The 22,228-nt window shown below is 42.9% G+C and overlaps 1 protein-coding gene across 3 annotated transcripts in view; it reads right to left on the bottom strand.

The window, feature by feature from the left end:
- ZFYVE19 (zinc finger FYVE-type containing 19) overlaps nt 1–22,228 on the bottom strand; it is a 50,836-nt gene that overhangs the window by 12,867 nt on the left and 15,741 nt on the right. For all 3 annotated transcript variants that reach the window (XM_089693023.1, XM_089693024.1, XM_089693025.1), the window contains 5 exons: nt 21,419–21,579; nt 12,823–12,968; nt 8,830–8,944; nt 1,178–1,396; nt 488–564 (listed from right to left, as the gene is read on the bottom strand). In XM_089693023.1, coding sequence (XP_089549149.1) covers nt 488–564; nt 1,178–1,396; nt 8,830–8,944; nt 12,823–12,968; nt 21,419–21,579 — 718 coding nt within the window. The remainder of the gene's footprint in view (nt 1–487; nt 565–1,177; nt 1,397–8,829; nt 8,945–12,822; nt 12,969–21,418; nt 21,580–22,228) is intronic.

The following is a 22,228-nucleotide window of genomic DNA, read 5'->3' as shown; positions in this document are numbered from 1 at the left end:
GCCACAAGCAATGAAAGACTGTACAGAGAAAGTATGAAGAATGCAGCACATATCTATATAGCATTTGCAACACATCCCACCATTCACAGCCAAATGTCAACTAGAGAAAAAAAAGTTTAAATCTGATTGATTACTGTGATGCAATACAGATGGTTTTATTAAACAAAACGTGAGCAAATAAGGCCCCCTGTGATCAGTTTTTGCTGAGTAGTTCTTCCTTTACAGCCTGTATAGAAGTGTATGTCAGCACTAATGACTTTCAAGGGTGGACACACAGATAGGAAAAGAAGTGATGACATCAAAAAATGAGAAACACCAGAGAACTGCACATTGACATGGTTATCTCATTTAACTGTGAGCATTCAGCGATTTCTCCCTTCGGTTACCATGTACTTTCCAATACAGTGTCAGGATTGTACCCAGTATTATCCAGAGGACAGTATTGCCTAGGATTACTCAGGAGCTGAGAGAGTTCACAGAGTCTCACCTGCTTCAGGATTCTCTGAACACCTTCTTCCTCTGTTTCTTCATCACTGTCAGGAAGTTTGATGTTGTCCACAGTTACTGTAAAGTAAAAAAACCAACTGAAACTGACAAATGAGTGACATTTTGACTGAGATTGTGTAACTAAAAGGAAACTCTCAACAGACTTAAAAACACCATTTGATTCAATTATGTATTCATTTAAAAATAGTACATTTAATTTTGTATAGGAATAATAGAACAAGTAATAGGAACAAATAGGGTCCTTGGCGCTGCCATTTTAGATTTGGGAGCCGGCTGTAGCTTTATAAGAAATCAGCTGCCTCCCCACTTGTGTGAGATCATGTGGTGCAGAGAGGCTGGTCCTGCAGCCTCCTGGTATATGTCCAAGGAGGCTGGTGGTAGAGTGAATGAGGTAATTCTTACCTAAGTGAAAAATAAAAAAATGGGAATAGGTACCTGTCAAAAAAGTTAAAAGTTACCCACTCAAAATAAAAAAAAAAAACATTCAAACGTGTTAGAAGTACAAGTGCTACTTATCTTGCTCCCTAAGTGAAGGTACACTTTAATGGTTATTTACAGCTAGTAAATATTTCTTCAAACACCTTTTATGAATGCTTAAAAAGCAAATAGCCTAAATCAACTATACAAAAAATATTTTGAACAGAACAATTGGCTTTTTAGGATTTGTTACCTTTGTCAGGATCTTTGCCTTGTAGCGCTGCAAGTCTTTTTGCAATTTCCAGCATTTTCTCTTGTCTGGTATTCTCATCTTGCAGTTCTGCTGCAGCTTCTCTTAAAATCCGTTCCTTCTCCCTCTCTAAATATTCTGCATCTAGTTCATGACTAATGCCAGTTTGGCTGTCTACTTGATCATCTTTATTCAGATTGTTAACAGATGGTACACTGAAGTCTGTATTACAAAAATACATTAACAAACATTAGTAAAATATTAAAAAGCACATATCAAGTGTTCTCTACCAAATACATAGTATGCTTTATACAAATGGAATACTTTATTAAAATATGCAAGGTCAGCATAAAGTAAATCTGTAACAATTTTGGGCAATAGAGACTTGACAAATGATGAAAACTGCAAATCTGGGGTCTGGGCTCAGTTCAAATCCTAGCCAGGACACTATCTGCCAATGGTTCCCGCTGCTATCAATCTGTCCAGGGAGGAGATGGCGAGAGCACATCACTGGATTGTATTGGCTCAGGTAAGAATAAGGGGGGGGTGGGGGTCAGGGGGATTATGCTGCACAAAAGGTTTTTCATCTTAATGCAAGGCTTTATTTATTTATTTCAGGTACTTATATAGTGCTGTCAATTTACGCAGCGCTTTACATATATGTATATATATATTGTACATTCACATCAGTCCCCAACCCTCAAGGGGTATACAATCTAGGGTCCCTCACTTATATTCATGCATACACATACTAGGGCCAATTTAGACAGTAGCCAGTTAACCTACCAGCATGTCTTTGGAGTGTGGGAGGAAGGACACCCATGCAAACTCCAGGCAGGTGGTGCCATGGTTGGTATTTGAACCAGTGACCCTAGTACTGCCAGGCGGAAATGCTAACCATGTAGCCACTGTGCTGCCCACTAGAACCACTTTAAAGCCTGGTTCACACTTATGTGATTTGGGATGCATTCCTGAAAGCAAAGATTTGCACAACAAGTGAAATAATGTGTTTCTATGGCGGCCGTTGACATGTGCGGAGCAAATGTGATGCAATTTGAAGAGGTGTCCAGTGCATTTTTGATGCAATGCAGTGCGGTTCTGAACTCCTTGTAGTTGAATGATAACTACATTGAAGAGAGAGAAGAGAGAAGATTGTGTGATGGTACCATCTTGTCTATACTGTATGTCTATATGAGCGGCTGCAGCTCAGTGAACTACAGACAGTAGCTAGAATGGATAATGGGGAGATTTTAAGTACCCTTTTAACTCAAAACACACTGGTTAAAATCTGATCATATCTGAATTGAGCTGTCAGAGCTGTAAAACAAGCGGTGGATATAAAAGTTAAAGCTGCACTCCAGACAGATACAATAGACACAAAGTAATACAGTCCTATAATCATTATTCATCATTAAATGTATTTTGCTAATGTATCAACATCCTGGTACAGCACAGCTCTGAAAGTAGGAGAAAGAAGCAGCACAAGGACCCAACCAGGTGTGCTGCAGTGCAGGAAGCATGCTAACTGGATGAGAGAGCAGAGTGACAGAGAGAGAAGCTCTTCATTATGCTGCTTCTCCTTTCACTTTCCAGTCACAGGGTGGTGTTAAGAAGTACTGTAAGTATTGAAGTGCACAACGTTTTAATGTCAGATATTTCTGAATTGTTACTGTCCAGTTATTGCTTCTTTGAGAACTGTGTATACTATTATAGTTGTTATTATTATTCATAGCATCACTATTATTTTAACAGAACTCTAACAGAATACCAAAGTATAAGAACAGACAGGATATATTTATACATTTTTGGTAGGAAAAAAACATAACCTATATATTTTAGTAAGTGAAAGTAAAAATATAAAAGAGAAAGATCAGGTCCCCTCCCCTGCCAGGCAGGACTGCCTTGTGGGACAGAGCTGTGTAAATCTCTGCATGCATTTTACCTGTGTATTTAGCTTTTGTCTGGAGTTCAGCTTTAATGTCTGGGCCAAATGTAAGTTACAGATTTACTGCTGTCTTAGAAAACAAGTCCCTTATCTAGAAGCTAAAAGAACAATGGCATAAGGATATTCCAGATATTTTGGATTCAAAATTGCCACAAATTCTTCATTTCATATTTTTGATAACACTATATCTGCCAGAGGTAAACTCGTCCAATTACAATATCTCCATAGAATCTATTACACACCACTCTGATTATTTCAAATGTATAAAAAGGTATACACCCATTTGCCACAAATATCAAAAAGATAATGGTGGCTTATTACATATGATCTGGTTCTGTGACAACGTTAGACCTTTCTGGTCCCACATTACTGTTTTTATCCCCATCCACTTTGATATCCCTAACATTTAGAAACCCGAAGTTGTGCCTTTTAGAGTATATTTAGGACTTGGTAATTAATTCTTCAAAAAATAAATTAATTATTTAATTGATACATTTTAAAACTCTTAACTCCAAAGACATGCTGTTAGGTTAATTGGCTCCTGTTTAAATTGGCCCTAATATGTAGATGTATGAATGTGAGTTAGGGACCTTAGATTGTACGCCCCTTGAGAGACTGATGTGAATGTACACTATATATGTAAAGCGCTGTGTAAATTGACGGCACTATATAAGTACCTGAAATAAATAAAAATCAGATATTATTTCTGTTCTATGCAAGAAAAACAGTGCTTTCCCAATGGATATATACTGACCTCTTTAGCCTTAACTTACGGGGGAAAAAAAGTATTCAAAACACTTCATACAGCTTGACATATGAAGCAAGAGTTTGCAACCAAAAATGTGAAACAATTTGGAATGAATTGATAACTGGAATAACTGTGCTTTGTAGCTTCCCGGAGTCACTGAACCACTCGCACCTCTACTCACTATAAATCTGGTGGGACAGGAAAGCATACAATAGAACAGTTTATTTCATTATGACTTCCAGTAACGTGTTGCTACATGACGATTGCTATTTCTTTCTTTTCCCTTTCTTTTTTCTTCCTGCTCCTTGTTTCACAATAGTTGAATGGTAGTTACCTGTTATGAAAGTCACTAATACAACAAAAATATTCTATCTGATGAAGGTATTGACATCTGTACTATATACAGTATACATCTAAAGTAAATTATGATGACTTTGATCTATCGTCATTCCAGTATACTTGCACTGATGTACACAATTCCTTGAAATAAAAGAAGTATGAAAAAAGATTTACTGCTCAGTAGAGGGGACTAGGGATGCTTTATTTCAGAAAGCACCAGCAGCTTTTTTTTAACATTGCACAAAACAGAGTGCCAGAGTTCTCTGAGGATTACTTGAAGTGGCAGCACATGGCAATGATGATTTAAAAGTGGTAATAACTTGGTACCTACTACAGTATACAAATTAACCACTTTAATACTGCGCTATAGTTGGAAGACGGCTACAGCATGGTTCTCATTCTGTGGCTGCTGTGTCCTTTGGAGGTGGCGGGAATAAAAGCAACATCAGACCGATGCTGCATCCACCTAGGCTAACAGAGTTAACAAGAGAGATATTTGGCGCACTAAGAGGAAAAAGACCACATGTATTATGTGATGGCTAGTAAATGAACTACACAAGTAAAGTGCTTAAAGTCCAAATGTGGTTAAGAAATAATCCAACAATGCTTGACTCAATAGCAGCCGATTCAAACAGAGACTCTGTGTGGACCATGAAAAGGAGAGAAGCAGCGCCATCTAAGTGCAGCAATTAAAACAAAAAATTTATTTCCACTAAAATGGCAACTCACAATAGTAGTAGTCAAATGAGCGTTTGTCACAGTGGTGTCAACTGCTGTGCAACTCATGTCCGGTTCTGCTGCAGGCAGGTCTCCAATGCACTGTCCTTGGCTGTGCTGATGGCTCTCAGCACTTCCTGGTCGCTGTGGATGTCACTTTCAGGTACAGCAGCAGCAGGCGTGGCAAGCATTCGAAGCATGCATGCTCCTTCATCAGGCCAAAGAAGGGGCATATATTGGCAAATGATAGTGGCGGACTATAGCGCCACCACATGGGGAGGCCCAAGTGTCATCATAGGTTAGTACAAGAAACATATCAAGCCTTCCTCTCTTAACCTAATGAAACTAAGTGCTCTTAAAGTCCAATAAAATAAATAAAACACAATAAACATGTAAGTACATAGAGCACCAAAGGTATCAAGTGAGCGATCCTCCGATTACACCCACTCACTTGATCCCTCTAGTGCTTTAGCTTATACATACTTCATCCATTTTCTAATATCTCCAGTAGCTGGCCATCCTTCCACAATTCTAATAATTTTTCTATTCTTTATTTTCTCTTGCTCCACATTATTTTCAATTTCCAAAATGGCATAGATAGCATTATTATTATTATCATTATCATCATCATCTAAAATGTTTGTATACGCATTTTTAATAATATGGAATCACCGGTTTATGTATTAGCAATATTATTTTTACATATCTATTTATTTATTCATACAGGACCCTTATGGTCTGTTATAGTGCATAGTATGATACATGCCTAAGTTGCATCATTTTGCCTTAATATCCTCCTTATATGTTTATTGTATTTTATTTATTGTATTTTGCGAACAGGAGTTGCACAGCGGTTGACAGTAGTTTGACAAGCACTCATTTGACTACAACTATTGTGAGTTGCCAATTTTGTGGAAATAAATTATTTGTTTTTATTGCTGCACTTAGATGGTGCTCGCTCTCTCCTTTTTATAGTTCTAACAGAGTTAACAGGGTTCTTTCATTGTATAAACTTACCCACCTTAGCAGGAATTGGCCAAAAAAAGTTTGACAAAATATGGTCTAATCCGATTAATCCACAAGACCTAACTGTCTAATTTAGCCTGAGTCTCCCCCTATATCCTTGCCTCTCCCCCCACCCCTCCCAAGAAACTGTGTTACACAATGCTATTCTACTACTATATCACGACGATTAGTTTCACTATTGTTTAGATAAAGTACTGCATATACTCTTGACTGATTATCTATGCATGGAATGTACCCAGTGTATATATATGCCAACCTATGTACCATACTGTGACGAAACACCTGGAACCCTGCCTGGGTGCTTTAGTCAGAGAACTGTTTCCCCACCGCTGGGACACTGGAACAAGGTATTATACCTGGCATTGCACCCACAAACTGTACAACACTAGCTTAGGTGCAAACTGGAACTCCTTTTATTGAAAATTTGCCCAGAATTTATACCACATAAAATCAAATAAAAGCTTGATCACATGATCATAAACAATGCAACTTTAACCGGTAATATCATCAGTACATCTAATGAACATCTATAAACAGGTGAAAATATGCAGCGCTAGGATAGCAATGATGAGCAAAATAGATATATATATATGAAAGTAGGCAAAAGACAATAGTATTGGAACTGGCATTAAACAATGCTAGAAGATATGAAGACCAGTTAGAGGTATATTCTCACAGGAGTAAATAATGACAATAATACTCTGGTCCTTAAATATGCACATAGAAGCGAGTAAACAAAAATGCAGTAATAATCAGAAAGTGGCGTTTAACAACGCTACGAGGTAAAAAAGACCAGTCTAAGATAAATCTCATAGGTGCAAATGGTGACAATGGTGCTCTAGTCCATATAGAAGTTGAAGCTAATAACCGTGATTACTGTGGCTGTGAGAATAGGTGTATATTGCACTAACCAGATAGCACAAATGATTGTGCATTGGAGTATATAAGACCTACTCCTTGGTACTCTGGGAATGGAACCCTTCACACGGATGAGGTCATCAAGGCAGGAATCAACCACCAGGGGTCATCCATCCAGGGCAGGTTAACATATACCGTATTTTTCGCTCCATAAGACGCACTTTTTTCCCCCCAAAAAAGGGGGGTAAATGTCAGTGCGTCTTATGGAGCGAATATAAAGCGCCGGTCCGGTATTTGTGCGGCCACCATGTCAGAATACCGGGCCGGCCGCTCAGCTGTTGTCTCCTGCAGGGCCTTACCTGTTCCTCGCTCCAGCGCTGCACAGTCTTCCCGCGCTGGCTTCTGTGACAGCCGGGTGCCCACTGCGCATGTGCTGCGCTTTGTGAATGATCCGGTGTCTTCTGGGACACATGAAAGGTCCCAGAAGGCGCCGGGCCATTCACAAAGTGCAGCGCTTCTCGCACATGCGCAGTGGGCACCCGGCTGTCATAGAAGCCGGCCCGGGAAGAAGAGGGAAGGACAACTCCGCGGAAGTGGGAGCGGGTACCTGTCAAATTCAGGTACCCGCTCCCCCTCCCTCCCCAAAGGTCAGCAGTCTCTGGTCATTCCCTTCACTGTCTGCAGTCTCTGGTCATTCCCTTCACTGTCTGCAGTCTCTAGTCATTCCCTGCACTGTCTGCAGTCTCTGGTCATTCCCTGCAATGTCTGCAGTCTCTGGTCATTCCCTGCACTGTCTGCAGTCTCTGGTCATTCCCTGCACTGTCCGCAGTCTATGGTCATTGGTCATTCCCTGTACTGTCCACAGTCTCTGGTCATCTCCTGTACTATGTCCGCAGTCTCTGGTCATCTCCTGTACTATGTCCGCAGTCTCTGGTCATCTCCTGTACTGTGTCCGCAGTCTCTGGTCATCTCCTGTACTGTGTCCGCAGTCTCTGGTCATCTCCTGTACTGTGTCCGCAGTCTCTGGTCATCTCCTGTACTGTGTCCGCAGTCTCTGGTCATCTCCTGTACTGTGTCCGCAGTCTCTGGTCATCCCCTGTACTGTGTCCGCAGTCTCTGGTCATCCCCTGTACTGTGTCTGCAGTCCATTGGTTCAGAATATTTTTTTTTTCTTGTTTTTCACCTCTAAAACCTAGGTGCGTCTTATGGTCAGGTGCGTCTTATAGAGCGAAAAATACGGTATATATATTTTGCTCATCATTACTATCCTAGCGCTGCATATTTTCACCTGTTTATAGATTTTTATTGGAGGAATTTTGAGGTTTCCCTCTTTATGCTGGCAGCTCGTCACTCATACTGCAACCCAGCACTCATATAGCTCGTGTTTTATACATCTAATGAACAGCCAACATCTAACAGTGATGTAATCAAACAGTAATCTATTTAACAGCTAACAGTTATCTAATTAACAGTAAACGTTGTCTATCATTAGAGGATGATCTGCCCTCTCCATGGGATCAGAGGCTGAACTGAGCTCTTTTCCATGCTCTGACTGGGAGAAGCAGACAAAATCCCCAGTCTCCTTCATGGGCCATAATCAGTGAGTAGAAGGCTAGCCGCTAGTCCCCTCCAAAAGCCCCTGCCCAGGTTGGGCATATCATATTTTGTATGGTCATGCCATGCAAACTCAATAAACATTTGTTTTAAAAAAAAAAGTGATAATAACAGATCGGATTTCACTGGATTAGGTCATTCCAAAGAGTACAAGATGAGTGCCGATGAGTTCTTATAATTACTTCACATTGCAGTAACTGCACTGAACTTTATTAAATGAACCTGATACCTTGACTGAACACTGTTTCTGTGTCAATTAATTGATGCACATTTTTAAATTACAAAAAAGGAGAGGAAAAGATTGCTGCTTATTCAGATCCAGTACTGAAAATTCTGATTTATTGCTCATTACATTTTTCCACTACAGACATATGAAAACACTGCTATAAAGGCACATCGTTATTTTACCTTGAGACTGAGCATCTGGATTCCACTGCCGATCAATAGCGGCCTCATCTCTCAGCTGAGTTAGTAGATCATTCACTTTTTCAGTCTGGGTTCTCTTGTCGGGGGGTTGATGAAGCTAGAAAATGGTGTATATGAGATTGTAATGAAATACCTCACAAATTAGGAGAGTTACACCTCGTTCACACTGCCACTCCTGTGATTAGCTTTTCTAAATACAGACATGACAACCTTTTCTGTTTCTCGGGTTACTTTTTCCTACATTTAAATGTTCTTGCTTTAAAGCAGGTGTAGCTGTGTTTCTGCATGAGTTTAGCCAAGGTGTGGTGCAATAAGCTGCGGTAATATGCAAACATGCAGCATTTTACCGCAGTGCATAGGTAGGCACCGCATGACACTGCACAGTAGTGCAACGAATGAAAGAGCCATGAATGAAATGTCATTCATGGAAACAGGAAACTGTAAAATGTGCTGAAACACACATCACAACACCCGCTCACTGCAGCCGAAACAGGCAGATGCCCACAAGCTAAAACAGATTGTTTAGCATGCTGGCATTGTGAACAGGGCCCTAAAATTTCCAATCAGATCCAGGTCCTACATCATTTTATTTTCTTTAAACGCAGCTAAACTGACAGCACCTATATGCAAGTAAATGCTCAGTTTGAATTACATCATTAAAAAGTCATTACATGCATTTATATGCTTTTAGAAATGTCCTATAAATGCATATAAACACCAACAGTTCCAAGTGCTAACATGAATGAAGCCTTAATGTTTCTAATGTTACTGTACAATTACGTATTACATCTATGATTGCAAATGTTGTTATCTTGCAATGTCAAACACAATACTGTTTTCAGGTTTCAGGGGAGGGGGTGTTTCTAATCTGGGCACATATTTATATACACACAGGTTGGACAAAAATAGGGAAACACTACAAGATTTGCTTCCGCTGTGTGACGAGACACCTAGCTAACAGGTGGGAAGCCTCACTTTCGTCATTCACTGTGTGTGGTGCTAGTAATACGGAGTCATGTCCGAGCTTATTGAGCTTTAAAGAGGGCAAATTGTTGGTGGCGGCTTAGCTGGTGCCTCTGTAATTGAAGTTGCCAATTTATTTGCTGTGTTGCGAGGTACAGTATCAAAGGTTATGACAGCGTATACAGTTTCCGGGAAAACGCCGTACGATAACCATAAGTCAACATGATCAACTGACCGAAAGAGACAAAAGGACATTGTGCAGGATGGTGACGCAGAAGACAACTGCTGAAAAAGGGACTGCAGAGCTCAATCTCAGTCTTTCAAAGCCCGTGTCTACAAAAACTTTGCACAGGGAACTCCATAAAAAAAAAACATTCAGGAGAGCAGCAATTGCCAAACCACTGGTGACCGATATTAAAGTGGAGTTCCACTTGATTTTAAAGTTTTTCCCCATCTCTTTCTTCCTGCTGCCCCATCATAGTTTGGCACCTTTTTTTTACGGTTTCATAACTTTATTTGGGCTGAAGTGTTTTACTTCCTATGTACCTCGCTGTTGCTAGGTACGTCATATCTGTCTGCCCATTGGTTCCTGGGATATATGTGTCAATCCCAGGACTCAATGGGCAGCATGGAAGGCTGGCTTGCTTCCATTCCAGGTTGTTGGACTGATTGATCGTTGTCATAGCAATGGGACGGGAACTTTTACCGGCGCTGCCATTGCTATGGCAACCTTCGATACAAGGAAGACACCGCACCTTCTTCACACTGCACGGGCGCAAGATCGGGAGGTGCATGCCGGGTAGCCAGCAGCATCATTTCCCAGAAGAATGTCCGAGTGGGCTTTAGATGCCCACACTGAAGATGGAACCTTGCAGAATCAGAGGGTCCAGTGAGTAACTTTTTTTTTAATAGGAACACAAACGATTACAGGTACAGCTTATGCCAAACTGCAAGGCATAAGCTACCACTATCACAGGGGTGCTTTAAAAAAAGAAACAAAAACAACAACTGCAACTCCGCTTTAATGCTCAGAAGCACCCATACATTGTGGACTATTAATCAGTGGAAGGCTAGAATACGGTCTGATGAATCGAGCTTCATGTTGTTCCCAACCGCCGTACGTGTTTGTGTGGCACACACTGTCCTAAGCTTATGACCAGGACTGTCTTGTGCCACTGGTAAAGCATGGTGTCAGCACAATCATGGTTTGGGCAGCCTTATCTTGGTATTCTGCAGGACCCATCATTACCTTGAAAAGTAAAGTCATGCCCAGGGGCGGACTGACAACTCATGGGGCCCCCGGGCAATAGGGGATCATGGGGCCCCTGTGTCCTTGCCCAAACTCAAAAAAGCCTATGAAAAAAGGTACCAGGGGCATCTCATGGGGCCCCCTACTGACCCCGGGCCCTCGGGCAGTGCCCGAGTTTCCAAATGGTCAGTTCGCCCCTGGTCATGCCAGGGACTATGTACAAATTTTGGCTGACCATGTGCACCCCATGGTGCAGGCATTGCTTCCCGAAGAAAGTACCATTTACCAAGAAGACAATGCTCTGATTCACACAGCTGGTGTTGTCAAATCATGGTTTGATGAGCACGAAGACAAAGTCTCGTACCTTCCCTGGGTGCTGCAGTCACTGGACCTCAATATTATAGAGCCACTATGGTCAATTTTAGAGAACAAGGTTCGGGCTCATTTTTCGCCTCCCGCATCCATGCGAGAAGTGGAACGATTTCTGCATGAAGAGTGGCATCATATTAGGGAAGAATTTGGTTCTTTTACCTGGTGTTTCCATTCTGTCCAACCCCTTGTATATAAACACACACACACACTGTATATGAGAGTTAAAAGTTAATGTGTCAGTGGATATCTAATCTGCCATACTGTATACACACTAGAATCAAGTACTTCAGAATGGATCTAAATGATTTTGTTGCTTTAGCGTCATGAGTCTCACCGAGGCATTTTACACGTAGAGAGAAGGTAGACAGAAGACAGTAGAATTTTACAGATGCCATTTACCATCAAAGGTATAGTATGTTCAGCTACACAATGCAATTTAGTTTTTACCTAGGTTGCAGAATTAAATATAGTTACGCAGTTAAAGTGGTAGTAAACTTGTTAAAAAAAAGGTTTTCCCTGCAAGGTGATATCATAATGTGTTAGTATTTGTAAATTCTGTATAAAATTGGATTCTATTTTGCATGCTTTGCCTACGTATTGTACACACTGCACTAATAATGTTTTGATTACATTTGCATTTCTTCAAGTTCTGATTAGAAATGAGCTTGTCTATGTTACGCCCCTTGTTACCATAAAAGTACAATTGTAATATTAATGTGATACCTATGTAATCAGGTGTATAAAAAAAACTTCAAATGCGCCAAATAAATAGAACAGTGATATGGAAAGATGCCAAGTGTAACTTTTTGTGTCCGTTTCCTACTGCATTAGCTATTATTAATTTGGAACCACTAATCAATATGAGGATAGGAGTTGCCTATCTATAAAACGTTCAGTATTAATGTCCATAATAGTATGCATCGCATAATAGCACATTATGTGAAACTTACCTACAAACGAAGGCCTCCAGCGATGCTGGAGGGCTTCCATCTTCACCTGTTTTTCTTTCCAGGTTCCCGGGCTGTGGCTGTTTGAATGGCTGAGCTGCTGATGACATCCACAGCCACGGCACATAGTTCTGAAGGAATGGCACGGTTATGTCGTTCCTTCAGAGTGCATGCGCCGGTTATGTCACCGGCTACTGCTCTGTAGAATATCTCCTAAGCGGTGCATGATTCGGAGATATTCATTTTACCTACAGATAAGCTATTTTACAAGCGTACCTGTAGATAAAAAAAGAAATAAGAGATTACTACTACTTCAAGAAGTTTAAAAAAAAAAAAAGGATGTCCACCAGATTTAACCTCTCACCGTATTACCTTGAGGGTTTTTAAATTCTGCAAGACTGGTGTTTTAATTGACTGCATTAAAGGAAGCAATACAATTAATACCGGTTTGGTTGTTCTAGATGGAGTAGTCCTCCCTTGCAGTACTGCAAGCCGGTCTTCCATTTCTTGTAGAGATGGAACACGGCCTTGTGTGTCTTTCTGTAGAGCTTGCACTCTGGATTCTATTTCTGCCGTTGAGGCAACAGTTTCTGTGTTATAATACAAGAAAAAAAAAACATACAATAAGCAATTGGGTCACACAAACAAAAATACTTAATGCTCTGATTAGCCTTTCAGTCACTCCGAAAATTGCTTCAAGCTGCTTCTGAGCTGCATCTAGCTGTAGTTGGAGTTCCTTAAAGATATTTTTGAGCTATTTCAGTATTCACATTGGTTCTTAAAATGTAGCAAAGCACAAACAAAATTCCATTTACATGAGCCCATATAGAGGATGTATGCTGTATATGTAGGTATAAAGGTGGTCACAGACGGTTCAATAATAGGAAACTTTCATTGCTATTATTGGGGTGTATATGACTGTAATTAACGAGTGCTACATGCACTTGGGAGTGCTTGTTATAGCATGGGGAGATTTCCTAACTTGCCTTCAAGAAAGGATGGACAGATATCTCCCATACACTTTGTTCCCATGAAGGTATAAGCTCAGCTCTGGTTATTCTAGAGCCAATTATAAATCACCAGATGTCCCAGTAAGCACAATGGGCAATGAGATACTTGCCTATCCTACGCAGATTATGTGTTCTGCCATTTCCTGCCTCTGACTCAGCTGATGGGTGAATGCAAACATACATTATTATTATTATTATTATACAGTATTTATAAAGCGCCAATAGTTCACTCAGCGCTGTACATTACAAAGGGGGACAGAACATGTGACAGAACAATACCAATACAATGCAAAACATGAGGGGATCGAGGGCCCTGCTCTTTCGAGCTTACAATCTAGAAGGGATGGGATAGTGGTACAGGAGGAGATAACTGTGGGGGATGGAGTGGTAGGAAGAGTGGAGGAGGTCAGCAAGTTAGCAGGGGGTGAGGTAGGCTTCCCTGAAGAGATGGGTTTTCAGGGTGCGCCTAAAGGAGAGGAGAGTAGGTGATAATCTGATGGGTTGGGGAAGGGAGTTCCAGAGGATGGGCGACACCCTGGAGAAGTCCTGGAGGCGGGCATGGGAGGAGGAGACAAGGGAACTAGAGAGAAGGAGGTCTTGTGAGGAGCGGAGTATGCGTGCTGGGCGGTACTTGGATATTAGGTCAGTGATGTAGTTCGGGGCAGTATGGTGGACAGCTTTGTACGTCAGCGTTAGGATTTTAAATTTGATCCGTTGCGCAATCGGAAGCCAGTGGAGGGATTGGCAGAGGGGGGTGGCGGAAATGGAGCGGTTGGAAAGGTGAATGAGTCTGGCAGCCGTATTCAGGATCGACTGAAGCGGGGATAGCCAGCGGCGAGGCAGGCCAGTGAGGAGGGAGTTGCAGTAGTCGAGTCGTGATATGATGAGGGAGTGGATGAGCTGTTTAGTGGTTTCTGGGGTTAGGAACGTGCGGATTTTGGCGATGTTGCGGAGGTGGAGTCTGCACGAGTTTGTTAAAGATTGGACTTGGGGCTGGAAGGATAGGTTGGAGTCCAGAATGACACCAAGTACTCTGGCCTGCAGAGCGGGTTTGATATTGGCGTTGTTGGATGTGATGTAGAAGTCAATGGGGGGTGGGGTTCGGGCTGGGGGGAAGACAAGGAGCTCGGTTTTGGAGAGATTCAGTTTAAGGAAGTGGAGCGACATCCAATCTGATATGTCGCTCAGTAGGTGTGTGATTTGGGCAGAGACCGAGGGGGTGAGGTGGGGGGTTGAGAGATAGATTTGTGTGTCGTCGGCATAGAGGTGGTAGTTGAAGCCGTGAGAGTGTATGAGTTGGCCAAGGGAGGAGGTGTAGATGGAGAAGAGAAGGGGCCCAAGGACAGAGCCTTGAGGGACCCCAACAGAGAGGGGGAGTGAGGGGGAGGTGGTAGCATTATAGGTAACGCTGAAAGAGCGTTGTGACAGGTAGGATGAGAGCCAGGAGAGAGCAGAATCTCTGAGGCCGAGGGAGTGTAGTATTTTGAGGAGGAGGGGGTGGTCAACTGTGTCGAAGGCCGCAGAGAGGTCAAGGAGTAGGAGCACTGAATAGTGGCCATTAGCTTTGGCGGTTAGAAGATCGTTGGAGAGTTTGAGTAAGGCGGTTTCGGTGGAGTGTAGGGGGCGGAAGCCAGACTGTAGGGGATCGAGGAGGTTGTTGTCGTTGAGGTGAGAGCATAGGCGGGTGTAGTCGAGGCGCTCGAGGAGTTTAGATGTAAGTGGGAGCAGGGAGATGGGTCTGAGGTTGTTCGGGTCATTGGGGTCCAGGGAGGGCTTTTTAAGTATGGGGGTGATGTGTGCATGCTTCAGTGGGGAGGGGAAAGTGCCGGAGGAGAGGGAGAGATTAAAGATGTGGGTGAGGGAGCGTAGGATGGAGGGGGAGGGAGGTCGTAGGAATTGTGAGGGGATAGGGTCGAAGGGGCAGGTGGTGAGGCGGGCATCAGAGAGGATCTTGGAGACTTCCTCGATGGTAGTAAGGTCAAAGGTGTGGAGTGTTGGGGGAGCTTCAGTATGAGGAATGTAGGGTGGGGTGGGAGTGGAGGTCAGAGCAGTGGTGGGGCCGTGGGAGAGGGGTGATGAGGGGGTAGCTGAGTGAGGGGGAACGGGGTTGGAGGGAGTTTGAGCAGTGACGAAGTCCCTGCGGGTAATGTCGAGGGGGAGGGGGGATGAGGGGGTAGCTGTGTGAGAGGGGACGGGTTGAGAGGGCGTGTGAGTTGCGGCAATGTCCTTGCGAATTGTGTCAATCTTGTTTTTGAAGTGATTGGCAATCTCAAGGGCGGTGAGTGAGGTGCTGGGTGGAGGTGGGGGTGGAGAGAGTAGAGAGTTGAAGGTGGAGAAGAGTCGGCGAGGATTGGAGCAGAGGGTCTTGATGAGGGTCAGGAAGTAGGCTTGTTTGGCTGCGTGGAGGGAGGAGGTGTAGGTGCGGAAGGCAGATTTGTAGCAGGTGAAAGCTTGTTGGGATTTTGTTTTGCGCCATAGTCGCTCCAGGGCACGACTGCGTCGTTTGAGGGTTTTGGTGTGATCAGTCTGCCAGGGCTGGAGCGGTCGGAGTCTGATGTTGCGTGTGGTTAAAGGCGCTAGTGAGTCAAGGGCTGCTGACAGCGCGTTGTTGTAGGCAGTCATAGCCAAGTCGGGGCAGGACAGGGGGAGGATGCGGTCGTGGAGTTGATCAGCTGCAGAGTGGAGGGGGGCAGGGTTAAGGTTGCGGAGGTTACGGCTGGTAGTAGTGTGACATTTGGAGGGGTAGGCGTTGGAGGACGAGGAGATAGAGAAGGTGATCAGGTTGTGGTCAGAGAGAGGGAAGGGGGTGTTAGTGAGGTTGTGGGGAGCGCAGCGGTTGGAGAAGACAAGATCAAGGATATTACCGTCAGAGTGGGTGGTGGATTGTATGCACTGTGCAAGTGCAAAGGAGGAGGTTAAGTGGAGGAGACGGGCTGTGTCTGGGTTGTCAAGGTTGACAGGGATGTTGAAATCCCCAAGAATGATGGTGGGTAGCTCAGAGGAGAGGAAGAAGGGTAGCCAGGAGGAGAAGTCTTCCAGGAAGCGGGGTATGGATCCAGGAGGCCGGTATATCACAGCAATCTTCAGGGGGGTTGGGGAGAATAGTCTGACGCAGTGGGCCTCGAAGGAGGAGAAGGATAGGGAGGGGGGGTTTGGGAGGACTCGGAAGGTGCTCTGCGGTGACAGGAGCAGACCAACCCCACCACCTTTGCGACCGTTAGGTCTGGGTGAGTGGGTCCAGGTGAGACCTCCATAGGAGAGTGCAGCAGGGGAGGTAGAGTCAGTGGGCTGGATCCAGGTTTCCGTGATCGCCAGGAGGTTGAGGGAGCGGGAAACAAAGAGGTCATGGATGGCGGTAAGCTTGTTGCACACCGATCGGGCGTTCAGGAGTGCACATGAAAACGGGGGGGGAGATTTTAGGGAGCAGGGGGACAGATACTAGGTTGCGGGGGTTGCGGTAGGACATGGAGGCGGGAGGGTGTTGTGCGGGTGAGGGAGGTGGTGGAGGGCCAGGATTCGGGGAGATGTCTCCCGCGGCTAGGAGGAGGAGAAGGGTGAGAAAGGTGGCATGGGAGCGGGATGTGCAGGAGCGTGAGAAACTCCTAGTGGAGGTGTTCGGGTCAGTGAGAGAGTGGAGTAATAGGAGGAGGTGGTGGGTGCCATAGAGGGGCGAAGGAAGCAGTGAAGACACAATATACAAATGTTTAGGAGGAGCAGAGGGATATAGTGAATGGATTTTGGGAATGGAGGAGAGGAAAATGAGAAGGAGTAGAAGAGGCATTTTGGGGGGTGATGAGAGCAGTAGTAGGGAGATGATAGCAGTGAGGGGGAGATGTGCAAGTTTTGGGGTGGAGCAGAGGGGTAAAGAAATGAGATTTGGGAACAGAGGATAGTAGTATGAAGAGGAGTGTATTATATAAAGGTACACAGAGTGGGACTCAGGCATGTAGGAGATGTTTCCCAGGGTGTTTGCTTGCAGTCTGTCCAGCAGTAGAGTTTCTTGCTGTTGTTGTGTCTTTCTACTGCTTAGGTTCTCCTGCTTTAGTTCAACTGCTGTGTTTAACTGCTTCGCACTCTTTCGAAGCCGCACTCCGTCAGAAGCAGCACCCCCATCAGAGACTGTGCCCCCCATCAGAGATCTCCCCCCATGAGCTGATCTGAATTTATAGGGAGATGCTCAAATGAGCATTCAACTCCACCCCAATTAGAAGCTGATAAGGCTCACATGAATAGTGGGGGATGTCTCATAGGAACCAGGCTACAGTCGTAAACTGGGTGCAACTGGAGGTGAGGACTGCTCAACATACACACAAATATAAATACACCATTTGTTCTGAATATAACAGGAGTGAAAGCGATTTTGAGTTAGGAGTGGAGGTAGGAGAGATGCATTTACCCAAAAGGAAAACAGCAGGAGTCAATGCGTTTGAGTTAGGAGTTCATTCAATAATACACCAGCTTGCGCAGAAACTTTTTACAACGCTGGATAATCTCTACACGATACAATAAATGCTTAATGGTAACCTGAAGGAGATGAAATATGGGAGCTGCCATTGGTGAATTCCTTTAAAGCTGAACTCTAGTCTTACCTTTAGTTTCACAGTTGTACAGGTTCCTCTCCTTTACTGAAATGGATAATTCCAATTTCACTGCACAAGATGAGCTTCTCACAGGCTCTCACGCTGCACTGCGCCATTCACAGAGCACCTTGTACTTTTTTTTAAATGAATGCACAGTGTTCCCTGATAGGACCAGGTAAAGAAGAGGGGCAGTGACATCATGATGTTCACCTCGTCTAAAAGAAGAAGTCACTTGGCACATGGCTCAATGATCGTGGTGAACACTGTAGCAGCACAGCACTACAAAAGTGATTGGCAGCTTGCCTAGCGGTCAGGTGGATCCCTTTGAGAACGTGCGTGTACACGAAATGCGTGAGAAGCCTACATGCTGACGTCACGCCGCCGCATCCATGTGGTGGTCCAGCAGCCATCTTTGTAAGTGCTTTTTATCCATTGATGATTTTATGCTCCATGTGGCTGCTATCTTTTTAATAAAACATACACTATATGATACTGTCTCTGGGCTCAGTCTATGAGCTTGCCCTCCAAGAGGAATCCCTTTCCTTGGTTCACCGTGGGCTGGAGATGGAGACTTGGCTACTCTACTTTTGATTATTCAATTGGTGTATCACTGGCTTCTGGAGAGATCCCACCTGCAACCGGGTCACCGGCAGGAACACCCCTTAGTATCATTCTGCTCTGGGCTTGCTTGCTACTTACTTCTGGTGAGTGCATTATGGTGGAGGTGCAGTGCAGAAGTCACAGAAGTCACTACATTTGGCCGATTTGATCACATCACTATTTTTGGGACTATTATGATATTTAGAGGACGTATATATTTTCATTTATTTGTTATACCACCCATTTTGTTTCTTCATTGGAGTATTCACTATTCTCTATTTCTTTTTTATGATGTTTCCTTTCTCTTTTACAACCGCACTGGTCATCATTGATTATAAAACACACATTTTTATTAGCGCTACAAATTGATATTATAGTGCTTTGTTTTGGTGGAGACAGAGGGTTTGCCACGTTGTGTTAGCTACTTTACTTTTTCCTGTTTTGTCTTGCGCTCACCATTTATTCTTTGATTTTACTGTGCTCAGTATGGTCATCCTATCTCACATGTGGTACACCCCTACTCATATTTTTCTTCCAGCCAGAGTAAACTTACTTTCTGGGTAAGGCTCTCCTTTTTTGGCCTTGTGTTGTTGAAATATTTAGTGTATAAAGGATCAGCTTAAGCTGAAGCAGTAAACTCCAGGTCTTAGTGAAGTTTAAATAGTTTGTTTGCACCAAGGTGGTCCAAACAAACTATTTACTTCACTAAGAGTTGCAGGGACTGTGTGCACTGTATGCAGCATCAGCTGCATACAGTATACAGTGCTGTATCCTGGAAAACAAAATCGAGCTGAACTAGGTGCTTCTCAGCCATTCACAGACAGCTTTGTATTCTATGAATATAAACAAAGCTTCCTCTGATTGGTTGAGTCGAAGATCATGATGCTAATCGCCTGCCTCTGAGCCTCAGTCAATCAGATGAAGCTTTGTATGCATTGATAGAATATGCTGCGAATGAATCAGCAGTGCTCATCCCAACCTGATTTTATTCCAGGAGTGGGACAGGCGGTTCCTATTCCTCTACTGGAACACAGCACTGTATAAAGGGTATGTAATTAGGGCTACATATAGTTTGTACAGAGCTGACAGCCACTGCATGTGTTAAAACATGGAGATAAGCCTCGGATTCACAGCTCCTAACACTGCATGTATGATCAAAGGGTGATGAATTTGTATTTGGTTCTGTAAACTAACCTCTAAATGGCAAATAAAACTGTAGATTACATACAGCACCTTGAAAAAGTATTCATACCCCTTGAAATGTTCCACATTTTGTCATGTTACAACTAAAAACGTAAATGTATTTTATTGGGATTTTATATGATAGACCAACACAAAGTGGCACATAATTGTGAAGTGAAATGAAAATGATTTTCATAATGTTTTACAAATAAATATCTGAAAAGTGCATTTGTATTTAGCCCCCTTTACTCTGATACCCCTAACTAAAATCTAGTGGAACCAATTGCCTTAAGAGCCTTAAGAAATCACCTAATGAGTAAATAAGAGTCCACCTGTGTGTAAATTAATCTCAGTATAAATACAGTTGTTCTGTGATGACCTCAGAGGTTTGTTAGAGAACATTAGTGAGCAAATAGCATCATGAAGACCACGGAACACACCAGACAGGTCAGGGATAAAGTTGTGGAGAATTTTAAAGAAAAGTTAGGTTATAAAAAAAAATCCCAAGCTTTGAACATCTCACAGAGCATTGTTCAATCTGTCATCTGTAAATGGAAAGAGTACAGCTCAACTGAAAACCTACCAAGACATGGCCGTCCGCCTAAACTGACAGGCTGGGCAAGGAGAGCATTAATCAGAGAAGCAGCCAAGAGGCCCATGGTAACTCTGGAGGAGCTGCAGAGATCCACAGCTCAGGTGGGAGAATCTGTCCACAGGACAACTATTAGACGTGCACTCCACAAATCTGGCCAGTATGGAAGAGTGGCAAGAAAAAAGCCATTGTTGAAAGAATTAAAATAATTCCCGTTTGCTGTTTGCGAGAAGCCATGTGAGGGACACAGCAAACAATTGGAAGAAGGTGCTCTGCTCAGATAAGACCAAAACTGAACTTTTTGACCTAAAAGCAAAACACCATGTGTGGAAAAAAACTAACACTGCACATCACCCTGAACACACCATCCTCACTGTGAAACATGGTGGTGGCAGCATCATGTTGCGGGGATGCTTTTCTACAGCAGAGACAGGGAAACTGGTCAGAGGTGATGAGAAGATGGATGGAGCCAATCTTCGAAGAAAACCTGTTAGAGTCTGCAAATGACTTGAGACGGGGGCGGAGGTTCACCTTACAGCAGGAAAATGACCCTAAACATACAGCCAGAGCTACAATGGAATGGTTTTATCAAAGCATATTGATGTTTTGGAATGGCCCAGTCAAACTCCAGACCTAAATCCAATTGAGAATCTGTGACAAGACTTGAAAATTCCTGTTCACACATTCTCTCCAGCCAATCTGACAGAGCTTGAGCTACTTTGCAAAGAAAAATGGGCAAAATGTTCACTCTCTAGATGTGCAAAGCTGGAAGAGACATCCCCAAAAAGACTTGCAGCTGTAATTGCAGCGAAAGGTGATTCTACAAAGTATTGACTCCGGGGGGCTGAATACAAATGCAGGCCACACTCTTCACATATTTATTTGTAAAAACATTTGAAAACCATTTATCATTTTCCTTCCACTTCACAATTATGCGCCACTTTGTGTTGGTCTATCACATAAAATATATTTGTAAAAAATTTCAAGGGGTACAAATACTTTTTCAAGGCACTGTATAAGTAGCTTTTTTTTAGTTGCATTACTCTGAACAGAAAAATCCAAACATTTCGACTCACTAGGTTTAGTTTCTTGCTTGAGTTTATCAAGACGTTCAGCAATAGCTCTGTCTTCTGCAGACAAACCCTCATATTTTTGGTTCGTTCCTCCATGTGGCAATCCAGGCCCCATCTGCATCACTTTTTGTTGATTCTGTCTGGATTCTAAGGCGGCCACTCTCCTGAAATATAGTTTAATTCGTTTCACTGATTTTTGTTCAATATAATGATTTACTTATTCGGCTTTACATACAGTATATTCAGGAATTTTAAGCAATGTGGCTTAGGAGCTACCTACTCAGTAATTTACTTTAACCCATGTGTTCAAATCTGTAAAGAGCAACTGAAAAGATTTCAATCCAAAAACTATAAAACTTCTGCAGCATCTTAGAATAGTGGGATTGCATTAGCAGCATCATAAAAAAAAAAAAAAATATCCTAATCCAGTAGATGTGGAACAGCTTTTGATATTTATTCATAAGTTATTTCATCTGCACTGTGCTGCTACAAATGTAGTGTAAAAAAAAAAATAAAAAATCCTGATCACTCCCTCATAGTACTATGACACTATGGTCACACTGCACTGCTCTAGTTACAGTATGTAAAAAAAAAAAAAAAGTTAAAAAATATATATTATTTTTTTACAAACCACCACACTAGTTATATGATGACGCTGTACTGCTCTGGTGACAGTATGTAAAAAAAAAAATTATAATTGCAGGACATTGTGACAAAAATTCTAACTTCAAAAAAACTCACCATGCCTCTTACTAAATACTTCAGACGTTCTACTTTCCAAAAAGGGGTCATTTGGGAGGTATTTCTACTGTC

Source organism: Staurois parvus, unplaced genomic scaffold (genome assembly GCF_062004578.1).
Source record: "Staurois parvus isolate SC_StPar_1 unplaced genomic scaffold, SC_StPar_1.0 ptg000610l, whole genome shotgun sequence".
NCBI lineage: Eukaryota > Metazoa > Chordata > Amphibia > Anura > Ranidae > Staurois > Staurois parvus.
The sequence above is the reverse complement of the archived record's forward strand: the minus strand, read 5'-3'. Positions and strand labels throughout refer to the sequence as shown.